Raw genomic sequence first — 21153 nt, forward strand, 5'->3', positions numbered from 1 at the left:
AATGTCCTGTGAAGTTTCTACTTCAGTCTCGCTTCAGGCAAACTTTAACACTCATAGATAGCGAGCAGCAAGAGCTCACTGACAGTATAGCACGTAAGTAAATTGTAAATTGTAAATAACGTCTCCACTAATGTTTGCTGTATGAGTAATGCCTGAGGGCACAATTACACATACATCACTTACGCCTACTATCTTTTCATCTAAATACTGAAAGGGAATGATCCGGGGACTGACATACTTGGTCTTCCAAATATCTGGAAAATTTCATGTTGGAAGAATAAAACCAATGAAGATATTTTAATAAGACACCATGAAACCACAAAATAACCTTTGGTGTTCAGAGTAGGAAACACTAATTGCCACCCAGCTCCCTGAGTTTCACTTCATTTGTTTAGATTGCTGTAATTTAAAAACAAACATGTGCATGCCCCAAACTGTAACTATTTGTGTGCCGGCAACACAAACATTCATTCTCTGAAAAATAAGTAAATTATTTATATCTCAAGTATTTTATTTATGCATACTTTAGCTCCTCATCCTCTCCTAGGTTGCTATGTTTTTGGTTTTTTATAGCACATTTCATCAGAAAAATAAGTGAAACACCATATTTGTTTTTTATAACAAAATACACACAAGACACAGAGAAAGCATAACTTTCTTTGTTTTCCAGCTACTACAAACTACTTCTGTCCATGACTCAGACAAAACCTAAGAGGACTGGCTTGCTTATTTAAAGTTTTCAGGAGGAAGAGAGTCACCTGAAACTGCCAATGGATAATAATGATGGTTCAGTGGTGACTGTGGTTTGACTGGAAAAAAAGTAGCAGTAAAGTGATCTTAATTTGCAAAGAGGTCAATGCAAGCATAAGGAAACATATGTTTCTGTCAGCACAATTTTTCCCTAGTGTTAAAAAGCTTTAAAGGCTAAGTATTGATTTTAATGGAGTCAACAGGATCCAAGCCCATCTGCCAGAACATGGGTGGTGAATGAAAATCAGGAAGGACTGAAACAAAAGGTAACGTCCAGACTCTGGAGATCTGGGGTTTGGACCTGAAGTCATGTCTGGTCTGACCTCTAACAGCAATACTGATCATTCCAGTGTTAACAAGGTTCAGGAACAAGGAGGAGAAATCTTCTGGTGGTCATAAATGGCAATCCAGCTGTCTACCCCTACTTTTAATGAGTTCCTACATATGCTGCCTCAGAGTGTTATCTTCTGGAGCTTGGATGCTGTTTCCAACATACCACAAACAGATAGGGAAAGAGGGGATTAATTCCTGGTAAACAACCTCAGAGCATTTGTATGCATTCTTGTTAAGGGTAGGGCAGCATTGTATTGCCTTAGCTCAGTCATCTTTATCTGCAGTTGTCATATCCCAGGGGACAGTATCAACTACTGATCCCTCCTAGGACACACACATAGTTTTAAGACAGCTTTTGAGCAGAACTTTACTAGCAAACCCCAGCAACTCAGCTTTCTGTCTCTTCCACCTTACTGAAATTACACTAAGTGCTCTCATTTCTCACCATGCTCCACAGGGATCCTGAAGATTCAGGAAACACTTCTAATCCCTGCTGAGCTCCCTGGAAACAAGCACACTTTCTAAAGAGGCAGCTGATGTACTCTGTAAATATATTGCTTTAATTTTGAGTTATGTAATTAAAACCCAAAGAAACAGTGTGCCCAATCCTACAAAGGGTTAGCTCGTTTCTTTGCAGGCCAAGTACAGCCTAACTGATCCTATCTACATCATGATAAAATAATACAATTCTAACATGATGGCAAAGAACCAAAACTGTGAAGATGACGCCAAAGATGATGCTCTAACATTCAGTTCATGGTGACTGGTCAGCATCTCCTCCATCAAGCCTACTCTACATTCCTGCCCGAGTGCAGGTAATAAATACACTATAACACTGACAACCTTGCTGGCAGGCAGAGAAGCTCAGTTCCTTTTAGACTGGGAGCAGCATCCCAGGGAAGAGTTCGCTAGACGAATACCCTTTATACACAGCCATGCCCAGTTTTCACTCGGTGAGAACACAAAATGAAATGTAAGCAGAGTTTTGACTGTGTGTCCTTGCCAGGTTCTACTCAGGTGTTATCCTAGACTGCAGCTAAACAATCTGCTAGATGGTTGGGTTTTTTTCCCAATTTTATTAATATACAATGCTGTAACAGAAGGTATTAAAGGAACTTACCCTTTTCCTGTGGGGACTAATTTCTAGCTTCATCACTGCACATTTGTTTAAATTATTTAAGCGCCTGCAAAAGCAAAGGAAACCATATTAAGAGAACACTCCAGTGTTTTGACACAGGCTACTCCTGCTCAAAAGCTTTTGTGAAGGCTGTCTCCAAACTGCTTTGCATACAAAGAGCCACAAGCAGAGTTTCAATTAGAGCCCTAATTATACTTAACCATTAACTCATTACATTTGGCTGTATTCTAACTTCAGACCAAGGGAGGGATGGATGACTATTTGTCACAATTATCTGAATCAAAGTAAAGAGAAGTAAACAGAAACTTAGCCTAAGTTGAGAAGTGCATTATATTCAATGAATTGTAATAATTACATTTTTTTAAATAGTAGGCATCTGAACCCTGAAACATTCGATCTCAACAGACTGAAAATAACGGAAAAGGCTTCTTATTTGTCCCTGCGTACACATGCTGTGTGAAAAAAGCATGCTGCTTTAAAATTGTACTTTGTAAGCTAAAACCTCCAAGAGGAAAGCTTATTTTCCACTTATTAAGTGTCTATTTTGTTTGTGAACAATTATTATTTTCAATACAGTCCTGGGACAAGACAAATCACCAGTTTAAAAAAAAAAAACCAAAACCAAATCACAAAAAACCAAAACACAGACCTGATTTCTCCTTCCTAAAGAAAATTTCTTTTATACATAAAAATACTGTTTTGAAGGACTAAAATAATAATGATAATTAAAAAAAAATTGCTGCAGCAACAATAGCTAACTAGTCTCCTTATGAAATGTGATAGCAGTCTGGATGCATACCTTGAAGTACAGTATGAATGCATACAAGCATCCCTCTATTCCCCGATGACCTGATGATCTGGTAGGTATCCCTGAACAATAAAATCTCCCTTCCCTCTCCCCTAGAAGCTCAGTGTGCAGGGCTGAGCACAACAGCTTAAAGCAGAGCAAGACTTGGCACTGTTGAACACACAGCTCCACGGCAGTTCAGGCACAGCTAAGTACAGGCTTCTGTGGTCTCCTGCCCCTCTCCCAGCCCTCACCTCCCCAGCAGCTGCTCCAGGGACATGGTTCAGCTATGGTAAAGCATGGTTAGAGAAATGCTGGTGCTACGGCAAGGCAAAGGGCAGGAACAGGCTGAGCACCACACAGAAGGCAGAAAAGCTGAAGCAGCAGCTTCATGGAAGTGACAATTTAGTCCCTTGTGTTAATACTTCCACTCATAAGGCTGTACCATGGGCTGGATGAAGAGACTAGCCAAGCTGAAAACCAAACTTTCAATACTTTGTTGGGTTGAATTTACCACGGGTCAGTTCCCCGAGCTGCGTGAAGTGTAGTGTGTGAAGGGGCAGGCAGAGGAGTCGAGCCGCCCCTTTCCTTCAGCCGGACTGCAGCCCAGATTCCACAGGAGCAGAACTGAGCTTTAAAAAGCCTAATTGATTCTGAAGAAAGTTGCATAATTGTCACATAACTTTTCTGAGCAAAGTGTAAAGAGCCTGTAGAGCCTGTATCAGCAGCTCTGAAAAACTAAAAAAGTAAAAAAAAAACCACCCCAAAACCTAAAAAAATAAAAAAAAAGCTGATTTGTCCTGTTTCTTCAGATGAGTTTTTTCAGATTCATGAAACTTGTAACTTGAATCTAGAAAATGTGTGCACAGGAAGAATTACTAGTTTCTTCTCTTTCCCCTTGCCTTTTATGCACAGGATTAGTTGCAGATGCTATTTACACAGGGCTTGAACCTGAGGCCATCAAAGAAAATCGAAAAGCTCCTACTGGTGCTTTTGCTGCAGTCATAAAGTAAAAAAAAAAAAAAAAAAAAAGGCAGTTTGATCTATAATTAGACCCAGCCACAACACAGCAGAAAAGAAGAGAAACAGGAAGAATTGCCATGGGTCAAATAGTAGGGCAGTTGCAGGTTAGGAAAGTTATCCAGATCTCTTTATTTTCATTTTTGCCTTGACTTTAAAAGGCAGAAGTCACAGTTCTGCTGGCTGCAGCTGATGGGTACATGCAGAAGTCCAGTGAAGTTCAGAGGAACTGCATTTACAGTGTGGGTGAAGGTTGGATGTCCCATCTAAGCGCTACACAACAAAACTGGTATTTTGGTTTTTAAGAGGCCACACAGCAGCTGAAAGCCACCTCCCTCTCTCTGCTATAAAAACATTCTCCTCTCAAACCCCTGGACCTCAAGATCACGGAATATGAAACTGGTTTCAGTTCTATATTGTGTAATAATTTACAAATTTCACAGTGTTGCAACCTTTGACTTAGGCAGAGAGAAGTTATCACCAAATCCCTGTATCACACTTTATCTAGCTCCAGCCTGTCTGACCACTAATAAAGATGATCTCCGATTTCACCAAGATTACATCTCCAGACTTTTCTCCTACTCAAATTAAAACCCTGAAATAGGTGGAAAAGGGTAGAGCAAAGACCTCTGTTTCCACAGAGTGTTTAAGAAGAAAAAAAATCCCCTGCCACACACCTCACAAAAATGAGTATGAAGGCAAGATAAGGTAACCCCCAATGAGCAAAGTTAAATGCAATAGCAGTGAGGCAAGTAAAGGCTCTGTTACACATTTGACATGATTTCATCACAAAACCAGTTTCCCTTTTAAAACCTAAATGCTCTGCAGTAATTGCCTCAGGTCTGCAACTTTCATTATATACATCACACATCCTGCTTTAACTTCTGCTCGAGTTCAGCAGTGCTCAGTTCTTGGAGCTATAGGACACTGAAAACAGTACAATATGCAAAACTGCCTTCCAAACCCATTACTGAGACTGAAAAGCTAAGTTTACAAAGTTTAGGCTTTGCCAGGATGAGAGTTACCTATACAACTATCATTAATCTTCACATAGGCTTTGCAATACTTTATCAGCATAGAAGTACACATTCATTTTCTACAGATCTTCTCATCAAATCGATATGCTTGTTCGTGAACCGCAATTTTCTCTTCTGGCTCTGGACTTTCCCCTTTGGTAGTTTCATTCACAGCTATAAATTCAATTCATCATTTCCCTACTGGCAGTCAGCAGGTCTGCCTCATTCTTTAGCTCCATCTTACTCTGCCCAAACCTGTCTCAGCGACACCTTCGTGAGGACAAGATGGGAGATGGAGGGACAGGGCAGGATTGCTGCAGATAGCAGTTACAGATGCCTTCACCGTCTGCCTATCTCAGTTACCATTTCGATAAATGCCTTTGCGTCAGCCCTCTCATTATGCATCTTCACATCCAGATGGTATCTTACTCCGGCGGAGTGTTGTAGCTCCAAGATGTCACTTGCCCCTCACGTACTCCTGCCCAAGCTCTCATCCTCCTTCACCACAGCTCTGCAAAACTCTTCTGCCTGAGGGTGACCAGTGCAACAGGACCTGCCTCCCAGTCCCAGCCCCTGAGTTGAGACTAGCCCGTATCAACCCTGAGTGGCAATTACACTGGAAGCCCGAACCTGTTGCACTCAAAACACGAGGCATTAGAGCTTCCCTCCGAAATGAGCAAACGGTGCATTTTTCCCATTCTTCTCCTCAGAAATGGACAAACCAGTTTAGCCTGAACTTCTTTTAAGAAAGGCAGCCTGAACAAGATACTCACTATCAAAAATTGCAGTGTGAACAGCTAATTTCACCTAATTTATAAATTAAAATATGTGCATATAATGTGAAGTCCGTGTTAATTTAAATACCAGTCAGTTTTCCATTGGCTATAACCTCACATAATTCATTCTGCTGACATTAACAGGAGAAAATTCTCACTCCATGCACCCAAGAAAAGTGGTAGCAATGCAGAATATTAGATTTATGCATTTTAAATGACAATTTTCAATCTGAGTAACTGTATGATCTAGCTTAAATTTTGAGGTGTTTTCTTGATGGATTTAAATTCTTAAATCCCTTCTCATAGAGCAAATTCCAACTCCATTACACGTGTAATTAATTGACGATACAAGGGCTTTCTTGTCTCATTGAAGTCGACAGCCTCTGTGCTGGCTCTTGGGGTTTATCTGCACGTTCTGACCTGCAAAGGAGTCCAGCTCTCTACAAACCAAATGATACGAGCAGTGAATGCTGCTCATGTGAATCCATTGCAATCAATTTATTGGATGAGAAGTCCTGATGGTAAAAGATTTAATAAACCTCTTGCGTATATAGTGTGGCAGTTTTCTAGTTATCCGTAAGGAGACTAAATGAGATTTCCATCATGGCTTGCTATTTATTTGGTACTTAGCAACAACCTTTAGGACAAGCATGTTTCAGTACTTAGTTTCACCAGCGCATGATGCTGCTATCCTCTGGAGATAAATAACCAGTCGTTAAACTACATAAAGTCTTATAAAACCAAGGCCAGCAGCGCTTTGCAGTCACTACATGAAGCATTCTAGAAAATTAGCCATCACTCATCATGAAATGCAAGGCTAAAAATGTATAAGATCACTAAATGACATTTCTTAACCCTCTATCTTTAGTGTTACCAAATGCCATATGCTATCTCTGTAATTCAAGTCTCAACCCACTTTTCACTTATTTTTCCAGGAAAACCTTAATGGAGTGACTATTGATACCTCTTCCGTTTAGAAAGGAATCTGGCAAAACATTGACTAATAAGCTGGTTTTACAGTTCCATTACTTTTCCTGCTTACATTAGTAAGATTATTAAATGATAATTTACAATACTCTTCAGATGTAAACTATCATTTAAAATGCTTCAAACTTGCAAAAATCCCTGTCACTGTGATTTCTACAGTCCTTTTTACAACAATTTCTTCACATGCAGTAATTAGAACAAGGTAATTAGAACTGCTGGCATAAAACAGTTGTTATGCAGAAAAGCAGGTTCCCAGCCCAGGAGACTTACTATTTTGTTACCGTGCTCTGCATATAGTGTTCATTTAGCTCTGTGCTGAAAATGCAAATAACTCAAAAACTATTCTGATTTTCCGTTAAGAAACAGTGATAGACTTATGGTTGTGAAACAGCTCTAAGTCTTTCACTGAGTAAACCCCTTTACTGTTTACACACTGACCATGGCATGAGTCAAAATAAACCCAGGCTTCAGGCAGAAATGTAGCATTCCAAACCATATGCCTTCTCCAAAGTTTTTTAATAAGTTTTACAGAATTAAACAATGAGATATAGGAAAAAAATCTAAAGGTAGAAATGTTGTGATAATATACTGCTTTTGTCTAACACAAACATTAAAGGGTCAAATTCAGACATCTGAGAAGATTAACTGAATTACTTCAGTTTTATTTTGAGGTGGGATCTGAATGCTTCTGGAGAAACTTTAGCTTCAGTTTTAAAGTTATCTTGTAAAAGATAACCCTGATATACAAGTCACAGGCTTCAGCATGACACAGTTCAGTCTTTAACATCTTTCTCTCAAGCTACAGTAAGACTGGTGGATTCTTACACATATTAAACAGAAAACAATTTGAAGATAAAAGTGAAGAAGTTATTTTACAATTAGCAGACTTCCTAGTTTCACAAAATATCTATATACTCATATAATTTTGGTTTGCTCCCCTTTATTAGAAGTCTTACAATATAAGCTTCCATTCTTAGGATAGAGATCTTTTTGCTGTCCTCTGTATTCAGAAAAAGTGCAACTGTTTTTATTGATCACACTAGCAGCACATCTCGAAGAGATATGGAGGGCATATTCTTACTTTCACCAGTGAGAAACAATCTGATACATTTTTCCCCCCATATAAATAAATAACACCAGTATTCTTGCAGGCAAGCACTAGGTCCAAAATATGCTGGCTTGACTGTATTTTGTTTTCCTGGCAAGGGAAGACCATGCTTCTGGGAACCAGCATTTATTCACATTGCTGTACTTTCTGTTCAATGACTTCACAAGTTCCAGAGCACAAAAATAAGCAGACCGATGCATCACATTTTAGTATCGATGGAATAGGTGCCCTACACTTGAGAAGGGCACATCCTGAGTGTGAACTTAACATTAATGAGATTTTTCCCCTCCTCATGACTGGACAACAAATCTGTTTTCTTAGTTTGAGAATCTTGTAAATATTTCTGAAGAACTTTAAATTCCAGTCCCTCTCTTTCCCTTCCAAGTATGGCAGTGATGGTATGAAAGCACTATAAACTTAAAGCCTTTCTTAAAAAGGTTTTGTAATTCATTACAATTACTGACGTTTAGAGTAGCAGACATTGTGCATGCAATATCCAAAAGCATTCATTTTGCAGACAATTTGGAAAGAAGCCATACTGATGGACAGAGGCAGAAAACTGCACTTATTTCTAGGTAATAGGAGACATGAAAAGACTTTTTTTTTTTTTTGCCATTTAAGATTGTGGACTCACGCTAGAGTAGGCAACTGATGGATGGGTAAGTGTCAGATGGGGCCACTACAATTGCTTTTATGATGAAATTGGTAATGCTGAGGCTGTAGTTCTGTAAAAACACGCTGCCACACACCAGTATGACTTGCTCCCTCTTTTTCTCTACCCATCCCTTCTCCTGCCCGTGCAGCTGGCTGTGGGGTCCTGCTCCATCCTCTGTACCCCCTCTGAACTTCATTATGCCTTTCCATGGGCTGGTGTAATTTACTAAACCAGCACAGGAGTATCCAGACTCTTTGCGGGGTGAGTGAGTTGAACCGGTTTGTGGAAGGAGCCCATAAACAACCAAGATAAGTAATGGGAGCACGTGGCTGAGGGCAGGCTGATTTTTGCAGTGGTGATAAACTCTTAGCGTCACTCACATTACCCCTTTCAGCCATACCCACATTCACCTTGGTGATCACAGCGCACACAGGGTGATGCACTGAGGTAAGCATGATTGTTTGCATACATAGCTTCTTTTGTTTGTAGACAAAGCTGCTCACCAATGTAAGAAAGGACAGTAACAGAATGCAGCAGCTAATACTGCTCCCAAACCCCAACTCCTGTGTGGAAATTGATGCTACAGTTATATGTGCAGATGGCTGTAGTCAGCACAGTTCTGCTTTCACATGTGTAACTGATTTGGAAAGAAGTAACGAAAGCTAATTAAGAATAATGATAAAAAACATGCCTATGAAATACCTGTCACAAAGACTCCTGCCACTTTCCTCCCAAATTTGTTTTAAATAAGATCCCCCAAAATTACTTAGCCCAATATATTATTCTATTGTTAAACCATATAATATTCTATATTAAACCATATACTAATAGTGGATAAAAAAACCCCAAAAACCTCAAGCAAACGGTTACAAAGGTATGATTTATGTTATATACTAATTCAATTGAGGTTACGATTTCCCCAGGTTATGCTTTCCATTACACAGGAAGGGTTTTGTTTCAAAATGCAATGTGATTTTTTTTCACCTACCTGCATAACGCTTCAATAGCATCTCTGTCCAGAAAGTCGTGCTCTCGCTTGACTAGAGCGATGTCAATTGGAAAAAGGAGATCTGCATGAAAAGAGACAGATGGAATAAAAATGACTCTTATTCCCAGTGGTGAGTTATTTCAGAACAACCAGCTGCCTCCAGTTGAGCTCACCAAGATGCTAGTGACTGGCATTTCTCGGGTAAACACACGCTATCACCTCAAATGCCAGAGGTGCTTCCTTTTCATGTACAAATTTTTGACATGCAGCTTTGATAATGAAAGTTCATATACAAAATGGAGGAAAAAAGTGTAAAGCACAGATAAAACAACATGAGAGGGAAAGAGGCAAATGTGAGCTCCCTATTCAACATCAGAAGTGTAAACTGACTCTGGCTAGCTTTATTTAAAATAAATATACAATCTCCATCAAAGCACTAATATCTCACATTGAAGAAAAAAGGTCAGAAAGCCCCAAATCTCTGGGAAAGAATGAAAAACTGAAGCTCCTTGGCTGTTAATCAAGCTATTTAAAAGGTTGACCCAACATTCATGAGATATTGACTGAAATGAAAGCAAGCCAAGCTGTGTGGAGCCCTTACTGCCTCCTTTCCTTAGGAGATTGTTTAGGTAAACAACTGGGAGAGTGAGGGGGAGGAAACAATGTTGGCAGACAGCTGAAAATTTACTACAGCTCTGAAGCAGCAATCACATATATATATTATTTACTGTCCTCCACAGATTCCTGACTGTCATACAGGTCCTGATCTGGCATTCCTTGCACAGCCAGAACTCCCACCAAAGCCACTGGGTGTTCAGGGCACACAGCAATACAAGGACAAACTACGCATATACTGCTGCAGTTACATACAACTCTCCCGGTCCAAGGGATTGTCTGTAAATCTTTTAATTTCCAGAGACTGAGAAAGAATGAGCTGAAATGATGAAAAGGACTGGTGTTAATTTGTGGAAAGGTAGTTAATATTCGATACCAATAGATAACCTCTCAAATGAACTGTTTGTCCTGATGTTGCCTCGGGAAATTACGACATATTCTGCAAAATGTAAGAAATTCTGTCTTTTCTACAGAAAACTGCAATTTTAGCAAAGGAACTGACTTCTAGCAAAGCAACTGACTTTAGCAAAGGAGCTCACTGATCAATCTGCATTTTAAAAGTGTACTATGTGGGACCACTCCACATAGGTGACTTCTCAGAACTCTTGCACTACACTAATTTCATTCATAGGTTTCCCCTTCATTATTTTAAGTCCAAGGTGCAAGTAAAGAGGATGAGCACATTCAACTGGTATTTTACACCAATGCTGATACAAGTTTTTCAACTGAGAAAGTTAGTACCTTAGGATGCCCACAAGAAAACATATGGGAGAACTTAAGTGAGAGAGGTGACTTGGAAGAAGTTGATAATCTGCACAAGTCCGTATTTTTTTTTAATGCTTAATTTATGCTGCTGCTGTTTTTGTTGTTGTTCCTACTGCCAGGGGGACTTGCAAAGGACAGTGGTATATTGTTTTCATATAAAGGCAGCTGTCTTTTCAATGGGTATGGCTGGCCTTGCTCTTGCCTCTTGCTCTCACCTCTGCGGTCCTTCTGATGTCAGGCAGGACATGGTCCTACGTTACAAACTTTATATTTAGAGTCCCTAGGCAGGGCAATGGTAACCATAAGTAGGACACATTTTCTGAATGTAAGTAATTTTTTAGGGGATTTACAGCTCAGAATAACATGAAACCCACAAGACCACATACTCAGCTGAGTCTTGTACCCAGTTTTAACAAAGACTGGAAGTACCGTCCCAGCTCTGCATGAATCTTGGCATCTCCATTCGCACACACATTAAAAAAAAACCACCCAAAAAAGAAAAAAATGAAAAGAAATAATAAAAGGAAATTTAATTTCTTAACAGGCAAAAAAAAGTTTTGCCAAGTGCTGCTTTTCAAAGTGCTATTATCATCTCATATTGCCAATGCAGCTGCAAATCAAAGCTCAACAAGATCATTTTTCAAGAAGGTCAGCCCAGCATTTGCTGTAATTTCCAACAGTTATTCACTGTAGATAATGGACTTTCTATGCTCATTCTTACAAGCAGCAGCTGGAGTTTGTTTAATAAAAAAGAAGAGGCAGATAAGAGTACATAATTTCACTACAGTGCAAGTAATTTTAAATGGTGGTGGGAAATTCTGAGCAATAATATACATGTCGCACTTCAAAGCAAACTGTAAGAACTGTATGCCAAAACAGCTAGTTTGTAGTAGGTTAGATAGTAAATGAAGAAAACAGTTGTAACTGACCAAAATTTTTGTAAAAGTGGACACACAAAGAGAATCCATCCCACAGAAGGATGCGTGAGTGCAGGAGGCAGCAGTCTCTTTGAGGAGCTGCTGCACATCTGCACAACAGCTTGTTATATTCTTTCCCTACATAGTGAACCTGTGTCTAACAACAAAACAAACTGTTCTGAAAAAACACACAGGACATCGGAATCACGAGGTGTACAGACGCATCCATGCATATGCAAAATTTCCTACCTCTGCTCCATTAGCAGAGCTGGCCAGTGGAGCTGGCCACAGCTGCTGTGTTTCTCTAAGACTCATAGCAGTGGATGACTACTTTCATGAAAATACGGTTCATTTGTGCGTTAACTACAAGGAATGTGCCATCATGCTAACGTAACATTTGTGCTATGAGGACATCTGGAAAATTCAGACTGAAACAGAGACCTGCAACAAGTTCAAAACTCCAAGAGCGCTTTGGAGTCTCAGTGGGTTTGGTACATCTATGTATGTGGTGGGTAGCCCAGTTCCTGAAAGTCATCTTATGTGCTGGCGCTTCAGTTGTGCCCCTGAACCTCATTTATTGGTGAATATTACATCTTACTGTCCAAAAATTGCCAGGGGATGATTGATTTGCAAGCTCAGGTGCCTACCTTCATAAAGCTGTGCATACTGCGGGAATCCAGCAGCCCGCAGCCAGTCACAAGCTTCCTTGGCCTCAATTTCTGGAAAAGGACAGAAACAAGACACCCTCCAATTAGTGATTTGCAAAGCAAAAACTTCCTCTCCACTTCTACAATTCTTGTTACAAAATAAGCACGAAGATATTCAGCAACTTTGAACTGAGACACAGGTTTGCTTATCCCAGTTTCCTTTTCTTCTTGTGATCAAACATGCCTTATTCTGGAATGTCACTAGCATTCACCCATGATTTATCAACAGCTCATCATTTTAATAGTTAGAGAAACAGGCATAGATAAAAACTGGAGGAGTTATGGATTATTCCATACAGGTTTTGTTAACACTAGAGAAACCAGCATCGCAATCAACATGAGCAGCATGTTCAACAAATCTTTTGGCACAACTATTTTGTCTTGACAGAAATTCCTAGTAAAGCCTGTAATACTGTTGCGCACTTTTAACATCCTGTAGATAGTACTGATAGACTCAAGCCCAAGAACAACCGACACTGTATTGCAGCTCACTCAAGAGCATATTTACTACCCCTGAAGAAGCAAGTTTCACTGGAGGTCTTCACTGCATTTATGAGTTACTTGGTATATTACAGGAAATACAGCTAACTTTCCCTCAGACTGCCCAAAACAACATGCTGCAAAATGAAATTATTCACATACACATACATGACACCAAAAGCAAACATTCTGAATATAACATGTGTTATATTAGTCTGTGAATAAATTGTACATAAATTCATTTGTTACCTAATACAAGCAGAAATAAAGAATATGTTGTCTTACTAGCTCAAAATAGGAAAATATAAAAGGTATTTAGGGTATTTTCCAAGCGTTCAGTAAACAGACTGGGTTGACTTTGTTCTTCTAAAAATTCAAGAAAGTGCTACTGGGAATTAACTCCATGCTTAGAACTGATCAGACAGACAATGAGCAATCAGAAACTCTTAACGACTTCATCTGACTGATTATATTCACTGTTCTTGATGGACCAGAAAGAAAAGCTTCATTATGTACGACTCAGCAGACAATTTTGCCACCTACTTGGAGAGGATACTATAGCTACCTGCTGCAGAAACCATCTGCGAAAGGACTTGTGCAGAACTGCTCAGAATACAAGCTACTGCATATAGGGCAGCGAAGAGCCAAACATAACAGATTTTGGCACGTTATGAAATGTTCCTAGTGAGATACAGGTACACAATTAAAATCAGGTTAAATGACAGGCACCTCTCAAGAGTTTCCAAAATGACAGCGATCCCTCTCTAATTTTCCAAAATGCTACAACAGGGTTAAAATATTTGTGCTTTGCCAGACTACTTTGCTAAGATAGGTACCCAAACCAAGGGGTTAAGGTGAGCCAAAGCACAACATTCCAGATAAATAAACAGCTAAAAATCCACTCTCACTGAAGTCAGGACAAGCAGGCATTTGTGTAACTTGTGTTTGCTTCACCTTTAGGTTATGGGACCACATGAGAACAAGCACGTACAGACATATTGACTTAGCTACTCATTAAGAAAAAGCATTCTTCAATTCTAATTGCAAGCAATTGTAAAGTTTTGCTTAAAGTAGCATTTTAATTGCAGTATCCTAAGGAAGCAGATGGGAAAGCTAATAAAGAAGGAAAAAAGAAAAAAAAATCTAAAATACATTTAAAACTTGTACTGCTAAAGCAAGAACAAACAACAGGACTTTACTATCTCAGAAGCAATGAAAATACTAAAGCAAAAAAAACCCTGCAATTAACTTTTAAGAGTACTTAAAATAAAATGCGCTATCTTATAGGTCACACCCTGCAGAAGTCTCTGGATAGAACGAGACTTGTACTTGATGTAAAACTGGAAAAAAAAATTATGCCCAATAACCAGTATTTACATAAAAATGCACGTAGATACCTGTAGTGCAACTGGAAAAAAAGTGTCAAATTCCTTACTGCTACAGTGGCTCTTCAATGTGTTTAAATATTTGTTCACAGGTCCTCCTCTGCTGAGCACCCCAGGTGTACGACCTGGGAAATATTTCTAGAGCTAGAAAATTGCCAATATGCATTTATCAGACCTTTTTTTTTTTAAGCTTCTCTGTAGAAGCTTTGCATATCTTTTCTGCAAATATATATGCAAGTTATGTGGAAGTCATATTTTGAGAGCACCCAGGTGTCAGGTGCCTTTGGGATTTTCAGAGCATATTTGCTTTCAAAATACCTTTGAGAATCCCCCAAGAAGTCTACCTAGGCAATGAAACACCTGAGTTATTCCTAGTTGGCCACAAGAAACACAAAGAATGATAAAACACCAGTGCACCTGTTCACCGATTAGCCTAGGCAAATGCTTGGGGCTGGTACAGGACAGCAGCAAGGGTTTAAAAGCAGTATTTGCCCCATTTCCATCTCCAACATTTTGGGAAAGCCAGGGCCCCAGCCTCTGGCTCCTGCTGCAAGTCTTGGAAGGGCAAAGGGGTTTGGAGAGCTGTTCTTGAAGAAGGGGCCAGGTAGTCCCCGGCAGCCAGGGTGCTCTCTGTGTTACCTCCATCCACACAAAATCATGGGCCAGGGCGGGATGTGGCTGGGGTAGGGGTGACAGAGTGGAGGGAGGACCTAAAAACAGCTCCTTTTGCTAACTCCAGTTGGCCAAACCCAGGGTTGCTACTAGAGTGTGCCGATGCGCTGTGACAAGATGAATGGAAAGGTCATTTCCATCCCAGCTTCCCTATCTCAGCCCTGCTGGCTACTGAGAAGCCACACCATGAACAAAACTGTGTATGCATGTGAAATTCAGGCAGATCAAAATATAGCCAGAGGGAGAATCCAGCCCAGGATGCACTGAATAGGCTGCACAGAAGGCCAAGTATAAGGTTCCTAACATAAGAGATACAAACTTAAACAGATGAAAGCTTGTACAGGTAAAACGTCCATTACCACAACATAACTGGAATCTCTCTGAGAATAAAATACATTCGTTAAACCTGAAGTTCTGGCCAAATCATTTAAACTATGCTAGAGGAGAAAGCCCATTCCCACACTATCCAAATACCAGCCTTTCTTCCAGCTCAGCAGCATCAGTTATGGGACTCTTGGTTTGTTAGCTGCCACACTTTCATACCCAGGTGGACATGGAAATACATGTAAGGTCTCGTCATCTGGATCAATGGCAAACAGGACAACAAGGGACAAAAGAGAGTAGAACAGAGCTTCCAAAATCAGTTTTTTCCACTACTTCTAAAACGTTTTACAAGGGACAGGGTACCCAGAAACCTTAATTCCATCTCCCAGGGGACCTACGTTACAGATCATTACCAGATTTTCGAACTCTACTGAGCACAGCATCTGCTTGGCTAGGGCCAGCTGAGAGTGACAGGGAGGAAAGTGAGCTTGCAGAGGAACTCTGCACTGCTTACCAACACATTTTAGGGAAGCCCTACTTCAGCCCCAATTAATTTACCATGATAGGCAAAGCAATTTCCCACCATGAGCATCTTCACAATAAAGACCTGGCAGATGAGCTGATACAAGTTGCTGAGGGCAAGGGACTGTTCTCACCCCCTCCTCCCCACTCCATCCCTGTGGTGCCACTTCCTTTCTGAATCAAACATCCTTGCCAGTTAAAACCTTTACAATAAACTACAATTCAGTATACATTCCAGGCAAGAAATGTATGTGCAGCGTTTCAGATGTGCATCCTGTGCCCTCCCCCAGCAGCAGGAGGTTCTTGTACAAAAGAAAGAACCACTGGCAAGAAAGAAATCATGTTATTATTTCTAAATGTCCTGATACAGAAGAAAATCTCTTAGAAAGTAGAACAAAACAAACCAAACCCCAAAACAACCCAAAACAACCACAACAAAAAAAAAAAACCACCAAGAAGGAGTACAATGAAGTCTTTATTCTTGGTGTTGAGTAAGCAAACAGCCGGCAAATGTGTTAAAGAGGAAACAGGAAATTTTTATTGGAAACAGCTTTATTTGTTAGTCCATTTCACAAGGCAGGCCTCCATGCTCAAATCAAGGCTAGGAGTGCCTTTTGTGTGCGGTTGGGAACCATTAGTCCTTATTTACTCACTTCCTGGGGGGGGTTAGGAGGACCCAATGCTTCCCCAAACTGGTAAGTGAAAATGGAAACTTCTAACTTCCTTTTTGTTCAACCTTGGTTAATCTTGGTTCCTGGCCCTGCAAGTTTAAAACTTCATACCAAAAATATCTCAATTCACACTTTGATACTGACGCTGCAGAAGGAAGGACTCGTAAGTTGTCTATAGTCTTTTGTTGGATGATACCTTCCTTCCTACAGAAAAGAAAAACCACACAGTGTGATGCTCCAATAATGTCCTTTCAGAAAAAAAACCCAAAACCAAAAACCATAGCAGTCTAGCTAGCTAGGAGCGGCAAGATCATTTGCTTTCATTCTTGCTTTCTTTTTGCTTTTGTGAAGTAAGACACAACTTAACCACCAGCTCTTTCAGGGTCTTAAGGACAAGGTGCAAGGCAGATTATCTTTCTACAGTCATGCACTCACTCCATTCTCACCTAAGTGTTAAACACTGTATGAACAGTTCTTCCAAGCAGATGGTTTCCTCTTGCCTCAACTCAAGCACCTTTATAGCCATATTAGCACCTCCACACGTCAGTTCTACACATCTCACCTTTTGGCTCTGAGCAGACTGTAAAAATATGCAGCATGACTGGTCAAATCAATGCTGTTAAAATAAAATTTCAGCAAAAATGGAATTAATTGCTGAAGGTTCACTTCAATGCCATACCTAACAACTGGTTTGTTTAGGGTTCTTTTTGGTCTTAATTTTTTACCGGATCACTCGAGTTGAAAATCACATTTGACTTTTTCAGAAAAGAAAAAAAAATGTAAAAATTTAATAAAGAATCATCTTCCTGGATTAGCTTGCAGGAAAGTCTTTCCCATGCAGTCCAGAGAATATGATTTCTCACCATAAATGCTAGAGATGAACCGGCTTGCTCCTTACTCTAATGCATAAAACCTCATAAACTCCCCATTTTCTAAGGCACAGATGGAGCACAAAGAGGATTCTTTCCCATCCAGGACTGACGCTCGACTTTAATGACTACAGTAGGGTTTGCATGCTCAGAAGCTCATCCTCTTTTTCTGTCTGTATCAGACATTACCTGTTGCTATGTATCATGTCCCTCTGAAATTTCTGGTTCTTTGCAAAATTTGTGTTCAACTCTAAAACACTGTCCTGAGCTATTAAGCTCATATTTTTTAAGAATCATATTTTTTAAGACCAGCTGCGGTATATATGGGAAATATTCTTCTCCAGATAGAATTCCACTGCCCAAGTACAAGCAATCGTTTTTCCAAGTGTTGGAATTACATCCCTGGCATGTGAACTGCGCTCCCAAAACTAGACTTGATCACACTACCCAACGACTCAGTCTATAGATACATGAACACGGATGTGAAATCTGAGACAAACCGGGAAAAATCCGCACTATGACAGCTGTCTACAAATGAGCAGGCCAGACACTGAAAATGATAAATCAGTCCTGTGTAATGTCATATGCATGCAGCCCTTTAAAGCTGGGACAGTACGACTTCCTAAGCGTTAGCCTGATACGTGTCCATGGCCTCAGATGGTTTTCACTTTGAAGATACGTGACTGTAACTTAAATATAATTAAATTCTTTTTCGTAAGTCTGTTTTATCTCAAACCTATGTAGTTAAATATTTCTTAGGCAGTATCGTTAACATAGTGCTCCACACCCTTCAAGAAAGCAGCACGTAGCAAGGACTAAAGAAAGCAAAAATGCAATTAATGAAGGATAGCATTTTATAAGGATGCTGCCCTCAAACTTGGTAATTTTGTCAATAAACGCTCAGCCACTAAAAGCTTGGGAATTCTGAAAATCCCATTAAAAGCTCTTGCCAAATTTCTAACAGGTTTGGAATCTCTTCTTATTCTAAGATAACAATCTAATCTTATAAAACCATGCTAAAATATTAGCCTGACACATTGAGCCCATGAAGGATTCACTTCTGGAAGAACCAGTGGGTCTGAGAGAACAACAAGCATGGCTTTTGAACCCATGACAAGCTTGCAGGTTTTGAAGTGAAAGCTAACAATCTTCCCCAAAGGGTTCCTTTTTCTCCTTTCAAGTGCAACTTCCGTTTTGCAATACCAGCTGCCTTTTTTGATACACTCTTGCATTTCACTTTGTTTCAATTTACCTTCCATAGTCAAATGATACATGCTGTGATCTCCACTTAATGCTGCCAGCCTCAATACTCAATTCAAGCTGATATGGATGCATGCACACTTTTAAGAAAATATTTCTTACCAAAAACCTTCTGGAGGGGGGGAAAACAACACAAGTTCTTGAAAGAAAACCTATATGACACCAAATATATATACTGCCTTCTAGCCATTAAAAACCTAGAAAGAGGTGGTGAAACATTTCTCAACTATATGATGACGACTGAAGAAACACCCTCCTTGTGTCCCTGCTTGTTTTGGGTTAAACATGGTACTGTTTTTTTCAAGTTAGGGAGCCTTGCAGCAAGGCAGTAACTATGCTGCTGATGTTATGTATAAACCACAGGACAGTGGGAGAAGAAACAGAGTATGTTTGGAATTTGTGTGGGAACAGATGAAGAAGAAGTAAGGAAACAGATGTTTAAGATCATATATTGCTATTTTCTCTCTCTCAAAAAAAAATAATCAGGAAGCTTGAACACTGTTTTTTTGTCAGCAGAGCTTTTGGAAACAGCAAATGGCTTACTTCCACTGATGGGTTTTAAGTTTGTTTATTCCCTTAATGATGAAAGATAAATAGGTAAAATATACGTGACTCATTTCCAAAGTATCTGCATAGGTGTACATTGGCTGTATGTAATTTCCCTCCCTACCAACTGTACCAGGTTACAAAATACAGTACTTTTAATTGCTCACCAATCCTCTTGGCTAGCACAGAAACACAATACTGCTTTTGTGAACCAAAATCTAATCAACTTGAATCTCCTTTTCATAGTCTCTGGCATATCAAAATCACTTAAAAAGTTTTTCAGCTCAAACCTTTAACAAGAGAAATGGCATTTGTTGAAAATAGTTAAAATGTTTAGGGGTTGAGCCAAAACTTGCTGATCAATGGGAGTCTCCAGGAATTTCAGAGGAATTAAGTTCTTCCCAACATGGATCCATGGGTCTCTAAAACCCAACAATACTCTTTTTCAGGAATAAAGGGGATCAGTTTCACAGTTCTCTTCGTTATTTTTGTTTTAAAAAAAAATTCTACATGAGACTTCTGCCTTCTCTAAGTCTACTTACTACTGTAAGCCCCATCCCAAGCATGAGGCGCAGTCCAGGTTCTCATCAAAGCAACAAAAAAGCACACTGCCTGATGGCAGGAGGACAGAGAGGGCACAAATAACACTCCCAGAGCATGCCCTGGCTGGAAAGAGGTCCTTCCCTCTCTCAGGAGGACCTGGAGCAACGCTTGTGCTCTGAAAAGCATGAAATCAGCACCATTTCAGGATTTAATACAGGGGTACTAGAATAAAGGGTATTGCCCATGTCTCTGTCAAGCACCTTTCCTACACACACTGTAACAGACCGCAATTACTGCTTATTTTCACACAATTAAATATGCTTCTAGCTGCCTAAAGTTAGCTGTATTACTTGCCTATTTGCTGAAGACTTTGAGAAAGCATGTTCTAACACACAAAAGAACTACCACAACTCCTGGTCTACAATGTAAACCAGGATCATAATTTACTTCTAAATGTTTTTTTGCATTTTGAGCATATACAGGAAGATTAGGAAAGAAATTTAAAAACCAAACAAATCTAAGTTAAAAACCAACTTTGTTTAAACAGAAAACTAAAGCTTCATGTAGCAGTTTTCCTGCCAAAGAACAATTCTTTTTAGATTAAAGATGGTCTTCTCCCATTCGTTTTTAAGAAGGTTCACAGATGAAGAGGACAAGATGTCAAGTGACTTTAAAAAAACTTAAGAAATAATTGGGCACGTGGGTTATTTATCTGGCCTGATTAACACAGGGTGGTCTTGGAGGAGGATTATTTGGGGCAGAGAAAGCAGTTAGTCAAATCCTCTGAAGGAGGTCATGTTGACAGATTCCAGAGTGAGAAACGAATCCTCCTCCAAAGACTGGGAAACAGAAGATGACTTTAACCTTCTCTTCTCTCAGAAATGACTTGGTTGGAATGACCTTTGAGAACATACTGAAGGACAAACATTAACCATTGCTACTCCCAAGCCCAGCATTAATATCCTCCCATTGCAACCTGCCTGCAAGCTAGTAAACTTGCAGAATATAAAGTGAGTAGGTCCAGTATGATAGATACTTCCTCAAAATGCCTGAAGCCTTGGTTACATGTTTAGATCTAGGAAATAACAAAGGTATCAGAGCTGTTCTGAGATGTCTCAATGGTTCATACAGAAGAAAGCATATCTTATGCAGACAGTTAACTTCTTCTAGCTTGTTAAGCCTCAACCTCAAAACCACCCACCCACACAGGAAGAACTGTACAGAAGAAAGACTACCTTTGCATCATAACCATTTACTGCTTACCTCACTGATGACCCAGCCCCCAAAATTGCACACTGTAGGGATAATACACCACTAGA

The 21153-nt window shown here is 39.8% G+C and overlaps 1 protein-coding gene across 4 annotated transcripts in view; it reads right to left on the reverse strand.

The window, feature by feature from the left end:
* The window catches only part of DLC1 (DLC1 Rho GTPase activating protein), a 230751-nt gene that overhangs the window by 13887 nt on the left and 195711 nt on the right, over positions 1 to 21153 (reverse strand). For 3 of the 4 annotated variants that reach the window (XM_005433612.4, XM_014286966.3, XM_055702779.1), the window contains 3 exons: positions 12503 to 12574; positions 9559 to 9640; positions 2204 to 2267 (listed from right to left, as the gene is read on the reverse strand). In XM_005433612.4, the coding sequence (XP_005433669.1) occupies positions 2204 to 2267; positions 9559 to 9640; positions 12503 to 12574 (218 nt within the window). Of the gene's footprint in view, positions 1 to 2203; positions 2268 to 9558; positions 9647 to 12502; positions 12575 to 21153 lie in introns of those variants that run through there. The other variant, XM_055702785.1, reaches the window with a different exon arrangement.

This window comes from Falco cherrug, chromosome 1 (genome assembly GCF_023634085.1).
Source record: "Falco cherrug isolate bFalChe1 chromosome 1, bFalChe1.pri, whole genome shotgun sequence".
Classification (NCBI taxonomy): domain Eukaryota; kingdom Metazoa; phylum Chordata; class Aves; order Falconiformes; family Falconidae; genus Falco; species Falco cherrug.